The 18841-nt window shown below is 42.9% G+C and overlaps 1 protein-coding gene across 8 annotated transcripts in view; it reads left to right on the top strand.

The window, feature by feature from the left end:
- Positions 1-5270: 5270 nt before the first annotated feature.
- GABA-B-R2 (gamma-aminobutyric acid type B receptor subunit 2) overlaps positions 5271-18841 on the top strand; it is a 32748-nt gene continuing 19177 nt past the window's right edge. For 2 of the 8 annotated variants that reach the window (XM_087414403.1, XM_011057348.2), the window contains exons 1-3: positions 5271-6979; positions 13693-13914; positions 14589-15771. In XM_087414403.1, coding sequence (XP_087270529.1) covers positions 15376-15771 — 396 coding nt within the window. In that variant the 5' untranslated portion in view covers positions 5271-6979; positions 13693-13914; positions 14589-15375. Of the gene's footprint in view, positions 6980-13692; positions 13915-14240; positions 14316-14577; positions 15772-18841 lie in introns of all 8 variants that reach the window. The other 6 variants (XM_087414398.1, XM_087414381.1, XM_087414375.1 and 3 more) reach the window with 6 other exon arrangements.

The following is an 18841-nucleotide window of genomic DNA, read 5'->3' as shown; positions in this document are numbered from 1 at the left end:
ATTTTTACAATACACTATAAATATTCTTATTTATTTTATATTTATAACTCGTCGTTGTATATCTTCATCATTGTTGCGTTAATCCTTTCGTACATATTGTCCGTGAGAAGTCAATGTAATTTTGAACTAACAACCTTCAAATGATCGTATTTGACGGCACGGTTGAATACACCGCTTTGCTCGGAGCTTCCTCTTCATGATCAACCATGCGTTCTAGATCGGAATCGCATTAGGCGATTGTGAAGGCCAACTCGGAACGTGGATATCATTTCTGACCTTTCCACCTCGCGGCTGCAATGTTCCGGATCGTTATTAGACCATAACTCGAACAATGGCGAAGACTGGGATGATTTAGTAGTTAAAAAATAATGGCTCGAAAAATAAACACATAATTCTTTTTAATTAATTAAAATAAATATCTCATTTGTAAGCTTTGTGAGATATAATAATTCTTTCTTTAGCAGACAACAACTCTTGTGTGACCGTATGAAATCCCCTCGGGACAAAAATATACTCTTAATTCACTCGGTCTAAGTTTCGTTTCAATTAATATTACAGCAAAGACACGGTAATTAACATGGTACGCTCTGTATAAATAATAAAACATTCCCGCTACTTGTTTTCGAGGGCAAGCTTTGAACGTTAAGTCGCTAAACTTCTTGCCACTCGCTCTCTTCCTTTTAGTCTACTTTTCCTTCATCCTCCCTCGCATCTGCCTCGCAGCTTCACTTCGACGTTCTCGCGCGTCCGTTGAGATTTATTTCGCGTATACTTCCGTCGAGTGCTCGGCAAGAAAAGTAGTTGATAGTAGGAACTATGCGGAAAACACATACAGCTGTCGACGGGTGAGCATGGTAACGTCAAAATTTACACTTTACATTCTGCGAAGTTACACGACGAGTGACGACAAAAGTTACGCTAACCGGTTCATCTTGGGGGCGTTCGCGCGCGGCCCAGATTGCCGCGCCTTCCATCTCGCAATTTCCTTCGCGAAGTAATGCGAACGACACAATGCGTTAATATTAAACGTCGCGTTATATAACAGGAAATTACAATTTACGAGTGAATTATTATCCGCGTGTAATGCGCGCGGCTGTGTCGTACATACTATATTACAACGCCACGCGGTCACGCCGCCGCGTGCACAATAGCGGGTTTATTCACAATATATCGGACAGCTCTGAACGTTAACGATCAAATGTCAAAATTGATTTTCTGCGGTGTGATTGGCGGTATTGTCGAAATCGAAATGCGTTCCCGTTCGCACGTTCCATTCTCGCGCGCGGGAAGGACATTTTTGCACGTCGAACGTGGTTAATTAACTATGTCGATTAATTAGATAGCAATATCTCCGATATTGGCACGCACGGCCGCCACGTTCCAACAACTAGAGATTTTCCATCCCCGATGATTATACCGGACTTTGGTTTGCGCTCGTTTGTCAACTCATCGAATAATAATTGCTTGATGCCATAATTATAGAATATTTGGTAATTAAATCGGGGGAAGTTATGGGAGCCTTTGATTTGTAGTCGTTTAAAGATTCAATTGCAATTTCATTCGTCCGATGACAGTTTCACAGACAATGCGTGCAATGTCAAATATTAATACCTTTTGTTGGTCTCTCTCTCTCTCTCTCTCTCTCTCTCTCTCTCTCTCTCTTTCCCCTCGTCTCTCGTGGATACATAATTAAACGATCAATAAATAAAGCGGAATTATATACTACGCGAGGTCATAATCCCTCGCCATTGAGCGGCCGCGCGCACTCAAGCCGGTTATCCGGCTCTAGGGATGTGTAAATTTATAATTAGCGCGTCATTTGTTGTAAACCACAAATGCAATCTCGTATTCATCGCGCAACAACAACGGGACCATACATTTTTGATGGCACACCGACAAATTGACCGGCGCTCTTTGAAATTGCGCTATACGAAACTAACGAAGCGTGTGTGCATCGTCGATACATAATTCATCGACGTGCGCGCGCGGTAGAATCTATCCTTGAAATTTACATATATAGTCGTCGAAAGATAAACCCCTCGCCGTATATACCGACGTTTTTAACGTCGCCTTGGCGCATCGGCATCGGCACCGGCACCGGCACCGATTCCGCCATTGTAATTTTCACGCTTCAGGTCACCCGGCGTCCGTGTGTTTACGTATGTACGAATGCACGTATGCCGCTTGTCACGATATTTTTGGCATTATGCAAAATACCAGTCTTTTTTATCATATAGATATTGTCGCAAACATTCTTCTCGGCCTCGTGTTGCGCTGCTGGCAAAGTACATCGCATTAATTCGGCAGACCAGTTTCTGCTGGCGAACTGCAGGAAATAACAAGCTCCCTGCTTTGAATAAATTTTGTATAAAAATAATTAGGGAAACGCATATATGCCCTACAGAAATATTTTATACAAAGAACTGATGGATGCGCGTTGTTTATTTTTAGTGTGTGTGTGTGTGTGTGTTTTACGCTGAGGTAGCACGAAAACAGTCGACCGTTATTATTTGTTCTTTTGTATAAATATCAATACGTATTTATTCTCTTTTATACAAACATTAATATATCCAGTGTTTTGGGCGTTTATTTAACACACACACATACATACACAAATCTTGTAAAAACAGCACGGACGATTCGTCGATTTCATATCACCGAAATTTCTCGGCTCGTACCAACGCGGATCAATATAATAAATCTTTATACTTGCGTGTCTGTCGTATGAATTCTTTCGAATGAAATTTGAATATTAGTCCGTACACATACATATATGCAATTGAAAGCGCGTCGAAATTTATTGAACGTCAAAAACTTTTCTGCAGGACTATCGCGAATAGAATGAACGTACAAATCGATTTTTTTTTTGCGCAGCTCGTTAAATAAAATTCATAAAGTTGGAAAATACTTTGGCGGACGTATCGTAGATGACCGTCGTATTATTGTCAAGCGTGAGCCATATGTTTTGCGACAGTGCAAAAATTAGAGCATTGTGACAGGCGGTATAACGATACGTCGAGAGCATGCACGCGAACGTCAATTCAAGGCTATCGCATGCGTGTAGGTATATACAATACACATATTTTATGTTTTGACGATATCGCGCTGTGTAACATAGAAAATCAGTCTGGCGTTTATTGGGGCGTGACAGGCGAACCTCGCCATCTTGAATAGCATTAAAACGATTTGCAACTGCATCGCGTTATGACATTTTTCCATTAAAGCCCGCGAGCCGCGAGTGTAATTATTTCTGTCGAATCGAGATTGGGGAAACGGTTGTGAGGCACGCGAGCGTGGAAATACTTGGATATGATTCTCGGAAGATTATTTTATTAAGTCTTCGGATTAGTGACTTAGAACCGCAGAAATAGCTCGACCTTAGAGCACCGCGGAGAATAGCGTTATCGGACGTACGATTTATAGCCATAAAAGTCATATATCTTGAAAGGTTGAGTAATACCCTCGCTCGGATAATGTTAAGAGCGCGTAAGACCAGCGTTTATGACATTTGTCGGTTCGTAGGTTTAATCCTTGACGAATACGGATCGATATACATTCATTCATTCGGACGTACGTTTTTCCGACGTTCATTAAGGGAATTCCCGCGTCGAAGGGACGAAAGAACTCAACAATGCCATTTGTTTGTGTCGCCACGCCGGGGCGGCCAAATGACCTCGTGGTGAAAACGAAACGACGTATCTATCGGTAATTGCATTAGGAGTCAATGGTAATTCCACGTCTATCGTCGGACGACCATTCTGGCGTGGTTCCGGGTCGATCTACTGGGCGGTCCCGGGAAGCATCTATCGTAATAGAAAAAAAAAAAAGAAAACGTATGGACAGGCGCCACGAATAGGCGATGCCAGATGAGAAGATTCGAGGGAAGAGAAAAGATCGCGTCTCGCGGGAGCGATCAAATTATCGGGGAAACGTACTTCAAAGGATCGACTCTTCTCCATCCTCTCCTCCTGCCAGCCTCTCTTCTCCGCAGCGAGGAGAGGAGAGCGCGGTTAAATTGTCGCGGTAAAGATCGCGAGTGAAGTGAAGTGGATAGCGACGCGACGCGCAGTGGTGCCTAAACGGATAAAAGCGGAATTTCCAAGGTAAAATGTTTTTTTCTCCTCTTTCTTTTATTACCTGCGTAATCGCACGAGTCGATTAATGAAAAGACGCGGACGAAACATTTGCGAGTGGCATTCGCAACAGTGGCGTTTTCGTGCGACAGAAATGTCACGTAAATGAGGGGTTTAATGTTTCGTGAAATTGTTCCCCAATTATTTAATTATGTTGAAAATTAATTCCAGAAAATGAGAAATGTAACATTTGCGGGTAAAGTTAAAGAGTTGTTACATTTTTTTTGTTTCCAGTTTTGCATAATTCCTCATGTTGTCACAATGAAAATATCACGATGTTTCATTAAAACGTATTGAAATAAAATGGCTTTTACGGATAGTTCAACTAATATTTTCTTTAACATTTCTGACAGTTTGACGTTCCGTCCGTATGCGACAGTCGTAACAATTTGTATGCAAAAGGACAGTATTTTATAAGCGATATGAACTAGTTCAAGTTGGAAATGATCGAGAATAATTTGCAGTTGAGACGATACGATCTCATCGGTCTCATCAGTCTCACACATGATGAACGAAAGAAAATAATAAAAAAACATATATCATATTAATGTGCGAACGTATAGAGATGGATAGAAACAGAGAGGGGGGAGAGAGAGAGAAAGGAGATTAACATTAAATATTAAGAGGAATCATCGTTTAATAAACAGTTTCCTTTGTTAATATACCACATTTGCTCGCTATAATGAAGCAATTATAACATTGCGAGGTTTCAGCCGCAAAATCCCTCTTAGGCACCACTGTGCGGCGCGATGGGCAGAGTAAAGTCGGAACGTGAGGTCGCGCGGCGCGGCGCGGCGGACCCGATCGAGCCTCTTTCTACTCACTGGTGGCAGGGATGCCTACGGTCCGCGGGGCAGGGAGGGTTCCAGGGATAAAGAAAGGGGAGGGAGAGAGTGCCGCGAGAGGGTTGGCGAGGCAGAAGGCAGAGGCGAGAGAGGGACAGCGGGGACAGCGGGAGGATAGAAGAGAGGGGTAAACGGAGCGCCTCTTGGCGTGGGAATGGGACGTGCTCTGTGGACGAAGAGGGGTGTAGTCGCGGGAAGGTTGGCAAAGTGGAAGGATAGTCAAGTGGAATAGTAGGGGTAGGCGGAAGGGGTCGGTGGCGCGGGGTTGGTGGAGAGGGGTTGCCGCGAGTTCGGTGAGCCCGCAGTTCTCAGGGTGGCTCGTCAGTTCGGCGGACGACCGTGCGAGAGCGCCGTCGTGGCCGGCGTGATCGATCTCTATCGCTCTTTGTCGGCTGTCCGCTCCGCGCGGCGGCATTCGTGGAGCATTCGTGCGCCCGCACCCCCGATAAGCGGAACCCCGTGCCGCGGTGGAAATTCTCTCCTCGAGGGAGAGAGCAACCCCGTCGTGCGCGCGCGAGGGGCGTCACGAATCGCTGTCGTCGTGGCGATGACGTCGCGCCGCCGACGTCTGGTGGTCGTAGCGACGACGTCGCCAGCCGCCGAGTAGTAAGGCCACACTACAGGCGCGACGTAGCGACGACGCCAGCCGAGCAGCCTGAAACTGAAACGGCCTTCCGACGGCGCGTGGACTGGCGTGGACGCGGTGGCGACGGCGACGGCGGGGAAACCCCCTATCGACCCTATTCGCGGTGGCTGGCTAACCTTGCGGCCCGTCTCTAGACAGCCAACTTCTGTCTAAACAGCCAAGGTGCGTCCCGTTTCGTCTCGTTCCCTCGCGCGTTCCCGATCCGAGATTTCCGAGATTTCCGAGATTTCCGAGATATATTCCCACCTTCGATGCGTGCGACCGAATAACGGATAACCCATCGCTCGCAAATAACTCTATCTCCCCGCCCGCGAACCTTGATCCACGTTGACGCGTCTAACCCGGTCAATCACCCGCTTTGGCACGCGCAAATCCGTTGAGCTTGCCTGTCAGCTAGCCAGCCAACCAGCCAGCGGTCGGTGACGGCGGTCGGTGTCGTGGTCGGAGCCGCGCGCGTCGAGTGCCGGCCGCGCTTGATCGAGCCTCAACCGCGTGCGTTTACGAGAGGTAGAGAGAGAGAGAGAGAGAGAGAGAAGTGATGCCAAGTGTCAGAGCTGCAGCATCCTCTCTGCATCCACTCGTCGGGTGGATCAGTGTTCCGCAGCATCGTGCGTTCGTGCATGCGTGCGTATACGGTGACCCGCATCTCTCGGCGGGAATACAAATCAATTTCACCGCAGCGCAGCGGAGGGCACTTTCGTATACGATCGCGAGGCGAGCGTACGCTTGGCACGTTAATCGTATATGAGAGTCGAGACCCGGAGGAGGGTGGCAGAAAATTACATTCCGCGCGGGCCCCGCGAGGATCCCCTTGGAAACGCGCGCGAGATGATTGGTCAACGCGGCCGGCATGGATTGTAATTAATTTCTCCGCTGTTCGGGAATATTGCCTCGTCCGATCGCCTACAGTACTTAGGTATAGTCGAAGGTCGGTTCGAGAGGACGAGAAAGAGGAAGAGAAAGAGCGAGATTATATCGCGGGCGGCGGGGGGAGGGGAAGTAAAAGTAACACCCTCGGAGGGTGTGTGTATGTGCGCGAACAAGCGGGATATATGCTCCCCCGTTCGACGACACTATCGTAATCAGTTAATTTCCGGGCGTTAAGCGGTTTCGTCGGCCGGCGAACTGGCGATATTCGGGACGACGAGCGCGAGATACCCCGTGTATGACAATTCGGCTGCGGCAGGTGCGCGGGATAATCGCTGGCAGTGCTATCGCGATCAATTCCTTCCCAGGGACTGTGGAGGGTTCTTCGCGCCTCTTCGTCGTTCACACGGGCATTTACAGGATCGGCTACGACACGCGAGAGCCCAGAACGCAAGAAGAGGAATCGAAAGCGATTACGGATCGATACGGTACGTCTCAGTCAGTTTGAGGTATACCTCTGGACTTCGTCACTGTCGCGTGTTAAACGAGATTGGAATTTTTTTTTCCTTTATCAATCTGATAAGATTAAAGAGATTCCAGAGTGAATTAGAGAGAGAGAGAGAGAGATTAGAGAGATTAGAGAGAGAGAGAGAGAGGGGGGGGGAGAAGTCAGTATTAGATCTTCTGGTACTGTCATTACCGCACCTTGGAAAGTTAAAAATTTGATCTTGATAGTTTAGAAAAGGCAACTAAAGTTGGAATTAGATTCCTTATCATTGTTGTGTGTACTTGATATGAACGGAAACCGGGTCGGCAGTATTTGTGCATAGGATTAATCAAATTGAAAATTCGGCATAGTTATATTTGAAAATATTAAAGCCCGATTTTATTGGAATATCCAAAGGGTAAAGGGATTAAAATCATAATCAATTTTGTGGTCATTGACACTCACATGCGTGCGGGTGAAAAGCCTCAATATTTGAGTTAATTGCATTATAATTAAACAAATTTCGTATTATTCTGCTGATACTGCGCATTGGCACCCTATGACGTCGCACGATAGCACGCAATAACGCGAGAGTTCGATTAATTCTAATGCAATTAACAGAAATATTGGGGCGTTGCACTCGCATGGTTGTGAGCGCGAGTAGTATATCTTGCGTTTCGTTCCGCAGATGTTTTATTAAATTTCATAGCGACGGCATCCTTCGCCGGTAATCGATAGGTGACACATATTCTACTGAAAAACGTATCGGAGAATAAAAGATAAGCAACGCGTCTTAAGTGAACACTCGCGCGATCAAAGACGACAAACGCGCGGCGTATTACGAGCGTGCATATTTTTCGTTGGTATATATATATTAATTAGTCATAGCAGTCGCACGCTCACAATTCTATCTGTTTAATCTATCTAATTACTTCATAACGAAACGTAATGAAATTATGAATGGATTAAGCAGTGGTGCGACAGAGCGCGTTCCATGCTGCTTTAATTAAGTCGCGTGACGCGCGCGGTTTCCGCGAGTTAAGCCACCCTTCTCCGAAGAAAAAGAAAAACTTTTGATTATCAATGGCCGTAATTTTTTTCAAATCTTCCTGAGAAACTCTGAGACAAGGAACACGCGGCAAGAAGGATGGGACTTGTTTTTTTAGCGCTACACTACTGCTTTTATGCTGTATTTAAATTCAATGCCACGCATGTATCTTTGAATACTTGGATTATTTTAATCCCCTCGCTATTTCCGACGTTGAATCTATTTCGCGAACAAGAGCTTCGACGAGGATTACGCGATTCCCGGTTGTCTTGAAAGCGCGCAATACGCATATATAGCGGGGAGAACGAAGAGCGAACAATCGCGGCCTCCCCTCGTTTAGGTGCGATTCGCGATTTGATACCGTTCGATTACAAATGTATTATCGCTCGTGATAAGTCGCAGAAATCGAGATTATCCTAGGCTGTTCGCTCGGGGGATGGTACATGAATGCCCATTGTCCGTGATATCTATCTTACAAACGATCACGTCGACGAGGATCATTCAACACTGCCCGACTCTTAAACCCTACTCGATCATGGACGTGCTTTATCTCCATTTGCGATAGACAAACACGTAGATTCAAAATTATGGTAATTATCTTCTAGTACTTCCCTAATTCATATATGCACGGTGGAAAAAGTTATTTATTCAATGTAACTCGTTACCGTTATTCGTTATTGATTTAAAAAGGTAACTTTATCATTACCCCATTACCGTTAAAAACTGTCAAAAACCGACGGGTCAGTACAATGGCTATTATTTTTTTCATCAAATTTTGATGAATTTTTTTTTTTTTTTTTTTTTTTTGAGTGCATTGTACGTGTAGCGATAAAAGTTACGATTACATTCATTATTCGCGTTACCCCAAAAACGTTCCTGCTGACGTTACAAATGAGAAAATGTAACGTCGTTACCCATTCGTTACTGAATCAAAGTAATTGTGACGGTAACGACGCTATAAATAACGCGTTACTTCCCAACCTGGCGTACACATAAATGCATATATTGATATTGATATGCATTGTGAGTATAGTCAGGAAGAAAACGACTTATGAATACGTTATCAATTTTTCAAAATTATCTCTTCTAGAAAAACAAAGTTTTCTGGCGTGGGAAAAATTGTTCCTACGCGTTTCTCACTTTTTCGCGAGAAAGCGTTTCCTTCTCCATTCTTGATTCAAAGAATACTCGGTACCTTCTAGACATAACATCTCCTGAATAAATTCTATACATTCGGCTTGAAGTAATTTCTCTGGTAAATAAACATTACAGGAAAGGTAGAAACGGCGCGGCGTATAATTGAAGATAAGCAAAACGACGGAAGAGCAAGAATCGTTTCGTCCGTCGAAAGATTCTTAGGAATTTCCTGGAGGTGTCCGTAGCCGTGCGGAAACAATATTCACAAAGAATGGAAATCTTCCTTTCTCTATAAATAGAGGAACTCGAGAGAAGCACGGAGAGGGTTAAAGTGAGCGAGGTAAACTAAACGGTGACGCGCATGACTGGTCGGCTCTGAGTAAAGCGTCGCCGCGCACACTTGGTCAATTTTTTACTACTCTCGGACTGCTCCCGAATTTGTTTTTGGGATCAATAGAAGGGAGCGCGTTTATTCTGTAAATGCCTCCGGACAGTCCGGACCTACTTCCGGACATAGGAGAGAGAGAGAGAGAGAGAGACAAGGGGGAGGGAGAGCGAACAATTTGACGCAACGGCGCGACGGCTTTCGGAGAAAACAAATTCCAAGGCGATGGACGGGACAATCGTGTGAAAAATTGACAAACTGCGCGCGACTGTTCGCTTCGTTCCACCATTTTTCAACCCCCAGTCGACAACTAGCGTTTTATTTTTGACAGTTTCGTTATTCGATATTGATCAAGCGGTGCAAAGCGATAGTGCGGTCACGGCGGCCAGTACGACGGGATTAATTATTTAGAGAGAATCGGTTTCGCGGCGATTTATATTTCCCATGGGTCAAAGGGCGTGCAATATGCATGCAGTCGCATGTATAAATGTAGCCCTCCAAAAACCGATAGATAGCAATATTTCTCCATACAACTTCTGGTATAGGTTTAGTAAAAATTTATGGATTTCACGCCGCGGCCCAGATTTATCAAACTTAATAAGATGCATTGTCGTTTTCAGATTCGTATAGTTATGCGAATCTTTTTGCATGTTTTTTGTTTCATATATATGAAACGCACTACGCTTAAATTCTCAACATTTCATAGAGTCGGATTTCGTCGGTAAAAATAATACTTTGATTTTTTTTTTTTTTTAACAATCTCGCAACAGTGGAATCATGTTTCATCAAAACGCCGCAGTACTCGAAATTTCTATTACACGCGGAAAGAGATAGAACCATAGAGGGGGAGAGAGAGAGAGAGAGAGAGAGAGAGGAGAGAAAGAGAAAAAAATGTTTCAGCGGACAAGAGTCGCACGAGTCCGTGTAACTGAATGCTCACGTTCGATCGTACCTATCGTAATATTGATAGCGTAATAAATACTGCCGGGTTAAATTGAGAAAATTATATTCCTCTTGCCGCGCGACGACGACGGGATGAGCGCTTTCATATTATCGAAGCTAAAAAGGCGGCTAAGTGTTTGTGTACCCTGAAGATCCCGGGAGCTGTGACAGTGGCGTACAGCACCTCTGTCGAGGTATTCTTCCCTCGGTTAAAGTGGCACGCTGAAGAAGATACCCCGGGATAGTACCGAAGCCGGAGCGCGGGAAATGGAAGGTGAACTAACAAACCTCCCGTTCCCTCGGTAAAAAAAAAAAAAAAAAAAGAAAAACTTTGAATACCACGAGATTTCCGGTGCCCCGGAAAAGAGAAGAATTACTTGATCGCAACAAGAAATAATCGTTCTCGTCGTTGTCGTACGCCGTATGGCATAAGTTAAAAATAGACCTCCTGGCACCCTGGAGAATAGTTACCTCTCGGAAAAGTCTGAATAGCGGGACGGCAGCGAGATGTAACAGGGAGGGAAGAAACTTACGGAAAGAGAATTATTTTCTCCGACACGATTCTTAGTGAGAGTAAGCACGCCACCGTTGTTGTTTACCGTTCAAAATGCGGAGATCCCTCGTGCGCTCTTTGTCATCGGGAAAGCCTAAGGGGCCTTCGAGAGGGGAATGTTCCACGACAGGAAATTGAACACGACCGTTTACGACTGTGTAATAACTGGCTTCGTACCGGACCACTTAAACAGCAATTGTAGGTCATCTCGAGGAGTCACTTGGCACGACACAATACTGTGTTCTCTCTCTCTCTCTCTCTCTCTCTCTCTCTCTCTCTCTCTCTCTTTTCTCCCACTCTCTCCATGTAGAACCGAAGCTACTAGTCGAGATTGTTGACAATGAGATAGGAAAGTGCCTCTCGAACGAACTCATTGAGAACTAAATACCGACGAATAATGATTCGCCCGTGAAACGGAATGGCCCGATGGCCAGAACGATACGAAATGTGATTAAAAATGTATCGACGTTACATTTAACCTTTAGAGATCCGGGAGACGTTGTATAATGTTCCATTCTCACGCCACCTTTTATTTCCTCATTCGGAATTCTCGTGATCAACAGATTTTTAGTCCGTCCTCTCCGGTATAACCGACGTAATTAATTCTCGCAAAAACTCTTACAACCGTATGGTTGGCGTAATTACGTTATCACCTTAATAAGTCTCATCTGGAAAGGTTCAGGGTAAAAAGTGAATAGGATATTGAATTATTTTAAAGTCGCTTTTATCTCGTTAACACTATGAGGTCAGCGACGTTCGAATGGCTCCAGACGAAGTAATTAATCTCTATATTAATTTCGCATTTAAAATAAGATCTTGGATTAGTTTCTTGACCCAAAGTTTAAATTTCATAGCGCTTTATTGCAGAAACTGCAGCAACCGGACGCTTCAAACAGCTTTAATAAGATCGCGTTCTATGTCGGACTAGAACATTGACGTACATGTACATGGTTCTAAAAGGTAGCAAGTCAACTGGGAATGCATCGATCGTCATTTCAAGTACTGCACGAGGTCGTTCTACGAGCCGTTCTTGACGCATCGGCCAATCGCGACGACGATCGAAGCGCGTTTCAAATTTTATAGCTCTAATTTCGCGGAAGGTCTGATTGGCTTGAAATGCTTCTCGTGTTCGATCTTTCGATAGAGACCTTTCTCGACTTTGATCTCAAAGAATTCCAAGAAAGAAAAAGATAAAGGAGAGATTTTTGTTATTGGAATAAGTTATCTAATCTTCTTCTGTTATTAATCTTTTGTATCCTTTACATCTTTAAATTAATTATTATATATTATTATTAGAAATTTTTATTAACAATAAAAAGTCAATAATTAATTAAAAAACAAAATAACGTAAAGGAATTAACACAACGGTTTATTGCTTAGTACGAGTAGTCAGTTATTATTGTAGCTCTTTCGTAGAATAACGTTCGTTCGCCGGGAACTAAAATTATTGTTCGACGTAACTTGGAAATTTTGCTAGAATGAAATGGTCGTCCCACTAATGTTGGGATCCACCCAAACTTATCAGGTTTCACATAGTTTCAAAGAAAGTTCGCATACATTTTTACGATTCTTCGTAGTGCATACACTTTTGTGGAAGTTCCGCTCGAATTTAAAGAACGCGCGCAACCACGCGGATGTTTATCAAGCGAGAAGTTTGTCTTGCTATAATAAAAGTCGACCAATAAAAAAAAAAACAGAGGAGACTGAAGGTCTGGAGGGAAACTTGTGGGCGTCCTCCTTCCCAAAGTCGGACGGTCATGTTAGAGTAAGGAGGTATCTCTTGTAAATTTAATGGCGGATCGCGTTTGCATACGTCGACTTTCTACACCCTTTCCGTTTATATCTTTCCCTCGTCCACTTTTCGCCGTTCCATATCTTTTCTCTTCTGCCGCTGTCGTCGCATAATCTCCATAAAAAAGTTTGCGATACGATCCTGTCATTCACGTCATCCTCAGTTAATAACACTGGCGAGATCACTGGCTCTCATGCCCGAACATAAACCATCCTGCGGGCATCGTGTTGGCAGATCAGTTTCACACATTCCCGAAATACTGCCACTGGATTTTCCTCCTTCCCCACTTGACGCTATCTCTCTGTCCTCTCCCTCCCCTCCCCTTCTCTCACACACGTATACATATACACGCAAACAGATACAGAGTTTACATCAACCTCAAATCCATGTTCATTATGGATAGATTCCTAAGCCATTAACATCCCTATAATCTTACCGTTCCGAGCATCGCCATCAATCCTCTTTGCTCTAAGCCGCCCCTTTCCGTCTCAATTTTCCTGATCATTCCTCACCGTTAATAATCCTGTAAAATGATAATACGACGATATTGCTGGATTCGATGAAATAATAGTGTGTCAGCGTTGTATCAATTAACTTATATACGATCTCATGCCGGAAAGTCACATCAGTAGGACAGTCACGAGATATATATTTTTCATTTTGCGCGCACAGAATTTTTCTCGGGCGACAATTTCTTTTTATCAGACTGACAACGAGAAGAAGGGGGAAGAGGGGGAGAGAGAGAAAGAGAGGGAGGCGGAAGGGGAGAGGAAATGGTTTTTGCCTCTGGGACTAGGCATAAATAGACTTATTCGATTTCGTCTGTGATCAGAGATGTTTTCTCATACGTTTTCCAGGAAGTGGACTACGGAAGGCTACGGAAGAAGAAGCGAAAAAGTTCACGTGGCGTCCACCAACATCCGAGACGTCGGGGAAGTGTGGAACGTCGGCGATCTGCAATCGCTAAATTCCCGCTAGCCTCGAGGATATGTTATTTCTAAAGGCACAGGTTCGAGTCGCGTGTATCAAATGCGCTCGCAATGGCGGCGGAAAGTGGGCTAGGTCGGCTGTCGGAGCCGGTAAGTTAACGGCGACAATGTAAAGCGGTTTCATCCCTTTGCCCGGCTCGATAGCGCCTCGCGGCTGCGGGATTAAACTTTAGATAGAATCTCTCGAACTTTATTTATCTACTTTGATAATGCGCGAGAGACGAAGCGATGCTTCATATATATATATATACATATACCGACAATGACACTAAACAAGATAAAGCTTTAATTTTGAATGTACGATAAAGCGTGAACGACGATACCGTAATATTATAGGTACCTAAAAAACAAAATAAATAAAGAGACTCGACTTTTTTTTAAGTTATTTTAAAAGAATCATTTTTTTTTTTTCGGAGAGGTATTCATGGGAGGTGCCATTTGTTCGCGTAAACACGTCACGAGTGCAGGGGAAACGCGTTGCGAGAATTAAGGTCAGTGGTTTTGATATCCCGCATGCTCGGGGGACAAGATCTCTCTCGTGCTCCGATTCCTTCATTAATCCTCATTATTCTTCGTTAACCTTGCTCTTGTTCCTCATTAATCTCCGTTAATCCCCGACAGAGCTATCGCCAACGCCAGTCGTCGGGAACAGGCGAGGCAATGGAATTGATAATATTCTTGATTTACTTCGCACCCCCTACACTCTAACTGGTGTTCTAATCTGGCAAAACAAATAACTAGTTGACTCTCGAGTTTGTTCGTAGATGTAACTGGGAGCGAGTTGCGGAAGCGATGAGACACGAGCGACGTTAAGGTGCGATCGTCTGGAATGAAGGATTAAGATAAAGACCGACGAGCATTTCTGATGAGCGCGCGACGTTTATGACGAGATCCCGTCGGTTCCAGAGAGAGAAACGTTTCCCGCGAGCTCGGAAACTCGAAACTCGAATTCGCGATAGAGATAATCGGGTACGTGCCCTTCGCGAAATATCGGCAGCTCTCTTTGCTGTCGTTCTCATATTGGATGTCGAGAGCACAAAGCCCCGCGGCTTTCCGCGACGAACCACCATCTATCCATTTAACCGGACTCCGTTGAATTTGCGGAAACGCAAGCGTCAATCGACTCTTTCGCCGCTGTTGCTGTATCGAGAAGGCGGAGTTACGATATATCCGGACACTTGACGATATCTCCGATCGAGCCGATTCTCCGTGTGTAGAGCACGTAATGCGTTCAATACGTAATTATCACGGATTATTCTCGTGAGTGGAGTCACGATCCGATCCCGGGGTGGTTGGTGCGACGTGGAATCAGGAATTGTCAGGAATGCGACGCGCGTTGCCTCGAGAACGGAAGCGATCGTCGTACAACAAATCGATCGCGGATTCGCTCGCCGGGGAATAGCAGGGCAACGTCGTGCGTCGAGGTACCCAGGTACTTTCCAGGGTCGTTTCTTCCGTCATGCGGGCGGAAGTCGGTGAACGTGCGGCGTCGATCGTCGTGCGGGACATCTCGTCGGGCTTGTACCCGGTGGTGATCCGGATGAACACGGGATGAAAGCGCGAGTTACCTCTACATCGCGGGATGTCGTCGGGATTGACTGGGTGAAGGGGAGAGGACGGAACGGGATGAGGATAGCCGAGGAAATGTCCACCACGGTGATCGGCGGTAGCTCGAGACATCGTTCGCTGATGCTGCTCACTACGATCGTATACTGCTGCTGGCTGCTGATGATCGGCGAATGCGTCGGCCAGAAGCCGATCAATCTCGGCGGCAGCAAGAAGCGCGACGTCTACATCGCCGGCTTCTTCCCGTACGGCAATCACGTGCCGGAGGGTCACATCGGCCGCGGCGTCATGCCCGCGGTGAAGCTCGCGGTGGAGCACATCAACGAGCACCCGACGATACTCAGGGACTATCGGCTGCACATGTGGTGGAACGACACGGAGGTGAGTTGGTGATCTTCCCTGTCCTGTGTGAAATATAATAAAATATAATAAAATACAGTAAAATCTCTGAACGATGTATAGTTAACGAATCCCTGAATGTGGATTTATCTCTTCTTCGTGGATTTATCACTTTTTCAATAAGAATACTCTTTCTTTTCTGGGACACGATGTTACGCTCTTTCCTTTTGTCTTTCTTTTTCCTTTTTCCAATTATCTGTTCTTATGTATTGTTGAAGACTGATTCTTTTTCATTATTATTTGATTACGGATCCACCCAAGTCCTTTGTCGAGTTATGAGCGTTATATGGTACAAGACTCGTTAAAAATTAATAAATTATTAATTCGCTTGTAACGTGAAATATATTTATTTCTTTCAATTTTACTTAGATTAAGATTAATAATTCTTGAACGGAATTCCCAATTGTTGAATAAATAATGATATTTAATAGGTAGTAATGTAGGGGATATATTTGAGGCCACTAGGGACTCTATAGACTCCTGGCCGCGCACAAAAATAACACGTCCAATCGAAAATTGATCAATTATTCGTAGATTTGGATATTTACATCTTCTTTCGTCAGTCTCCAGATATATTTCTCAATTTCGGTTAAATTGAAGACGATGACTGATCAGAATTCCTAAAGACTTTTTATAAAAATGTCATGACTTTTCTCCTTCATTTCTTTCTGTTTTCCATTGAAATGTAAGGAATATAATTTAATACGTAAGAGAAAAAGTAGTATCATGAAATCCTATTTCATTTTTAATAGCTTGGAAGCTTCCAATTTCGGTAAATGTATTTAATGAAACATCAATTTATAGGAGATTCAATACTCTATAACGTAGCGAAGTGGAGAGATAAATGTAGTGAATTTTTAAATTTCATCTTAAGAGAAAATCACAGAAAGCACTTTAGAAATAATTTTCTGGTAATTCAAATCATCGTATATAAATTTGCAACATTTATTAAAAAATAATAATAAATATATATATGAAGACTATGTACGAAAGAATTCAATTCTTAAAATGTAGATTATAATTATTTACATGTAATATTATATCTAATTCTTTGCTTAGTAGCATGATTGTAAAATTGAGTTACGCTATCGCGAATCTACTTAAATTCCTTTCCTCGTATCTATAAAACTTTTTGTACATTTATAAAAATTGTAGATCAATAAAAATATACAACTGTCGGATGGTTGGAATTTGTGTACTTTAAAAAAGAGTCCCTTAAAAACAAGTAACATAATAAAACTATCGGATGTAGGATTTTTGTATGTACGTAAGAAATTTCTCGTAATATAAATACGTAATATAATAAAACCGGCCAAACTAATGTTGCTCCGAGGGACGAGAACATTCTATCGGTATACATAAAATCCATATAACTCGTGTATACGGATAACTATGCCGGGCTGAGAACAAAATGTAAGACCCACCGGTGGATATTCATGAGAGAAAAACATTTTCCACCATTAGATATATATATATATAGCGCTGAACACACATGAGAAACCGATAAGGCATGATAGAAGCAAATTTAGCGTTTATGCAACGTCATCGTAGACTTATCATTCACGATCATACCCTATAGATCTGTTTCTACGATTCTTTCAATATTTCAGTTAAACGACTACACATATAGACATATATGTACTTTTTTATTCCACTTATCGATCTGTTCAATGTTCAACTCAATTAATAATTCATGATTCGAACGTTAGTGATAATACGAATAATACGAATCTGTTTAAGTTTTATCCAAAAATATTATGTATGTCCGTAGAAACTAGATAATGAAAATAGAATTGGATTTCAACGTGCGAAAATGCAATATAAAATTTAGGTCAAGGAACGAATCAATTTTTATCGTTGGAAAACTTTTAGAAAATGAAAGAGATATAAAATGTATATACATATTTATCGCAAAATATCAAATATGAAATTTGATACTTGTAAACTTGAAAAGCGCGATTTGATCTCGTTCTTTCTCTTAAATCTATTATCGGATTTTTTAAAGCAGACTAGCCGTGTGTCTGTTTTACACAGATTGACGCGCGGAAAGGGTGGTTCAGTGTTAGCGTTATTACATCCTGAAAAGTTATTTTGCTATGTTATTATTATCACACGGCAGCGTCTCGACGTCAAGTGCATAAAAATAGCGTCAGGCCGTATGCGACCATGCTCACGCCATTATCTGTCGTCGAGCGCTACCTCTTTTCTGGAAATTTCGCACCTCGGATTTTGCTATTAAAATTTTTCAGAAAATAATGTTATAGTGGGAAATTTAATGAAATTCTCTTTACAATTATATTTTTAATGGGTTAGTGGGTCAACCGCAATGTTATTACCATTTTTTTTTAATGTACTGAAAATGGCCTCCATCGGCGGCGAACGTGACATTCGTTATTCTTTTATTTATTCTAATAATAAAGTCGAATCCATATATTTGTTTTTTCAAAACAATATTAATTGAAAACAGCTTATCAATATTGTCGAAACCGTTATATCGTTAATATTTTTGTAAAATAATTAATCGAATAATTCTTAATCTGTTTCCATTTATTTGTTTATTTGAAATAACGTTATTTAAAAAAAGCCATCAATTTTATCTGAATTTTAACACCAGACGCAACATTAATCCCTCTTCATAGTTCTACAGCGGCATAATAATATTTTTTTAAAAGTAATATTTTTAAAAATTAATCGAATTAATTATTAAATATTTTCGTTTTGAAACAGCATCAGAAATATGATCGTACGAAGTACGGACAACTCGCTAGCTAGTTATTAATAAAACTTTTATTGATATTGATTTTTTCGTGTGTGTGCCACCCTGTTACATTATACATTTTAAAACACGCTCCGATTCGCTCAGCGCATCGAGACTGGAACATATAAAGTCGTTATTACGAATCACCATGTTACAGCCGCGCGAAAATGATCTCCACTCGGGATAATGGTAATGGGGACAGATGCGGAATACGTTTTTTTTTTTCCACTTTACGAATCGAGAATTAAACTCACCGAAATCGCAGCTCCGAGCAAAATTCGTCGCGTGAACGTG

The sequence above is a fragment of the Acromyrmex echinatior genome, chromosome 1, assembly GCF_024713525.1.
Source record: "Acromyrmex echinatior isolate Ae372 chromosome 1, ASM2471352v2, whole genome shotgun sequence".
NCBI classification, from domain to species: Eukaryota; Metazoa; Arthropoda; class Insecta; order Hymenoptera; family Formicidae; genus Acromyrmex; species Acromyrmex echinatior.
Note: the sequence above shows the minus strand (reverse complement) of the source record. Positions and strands in the feature narration are given on the sequence as shown.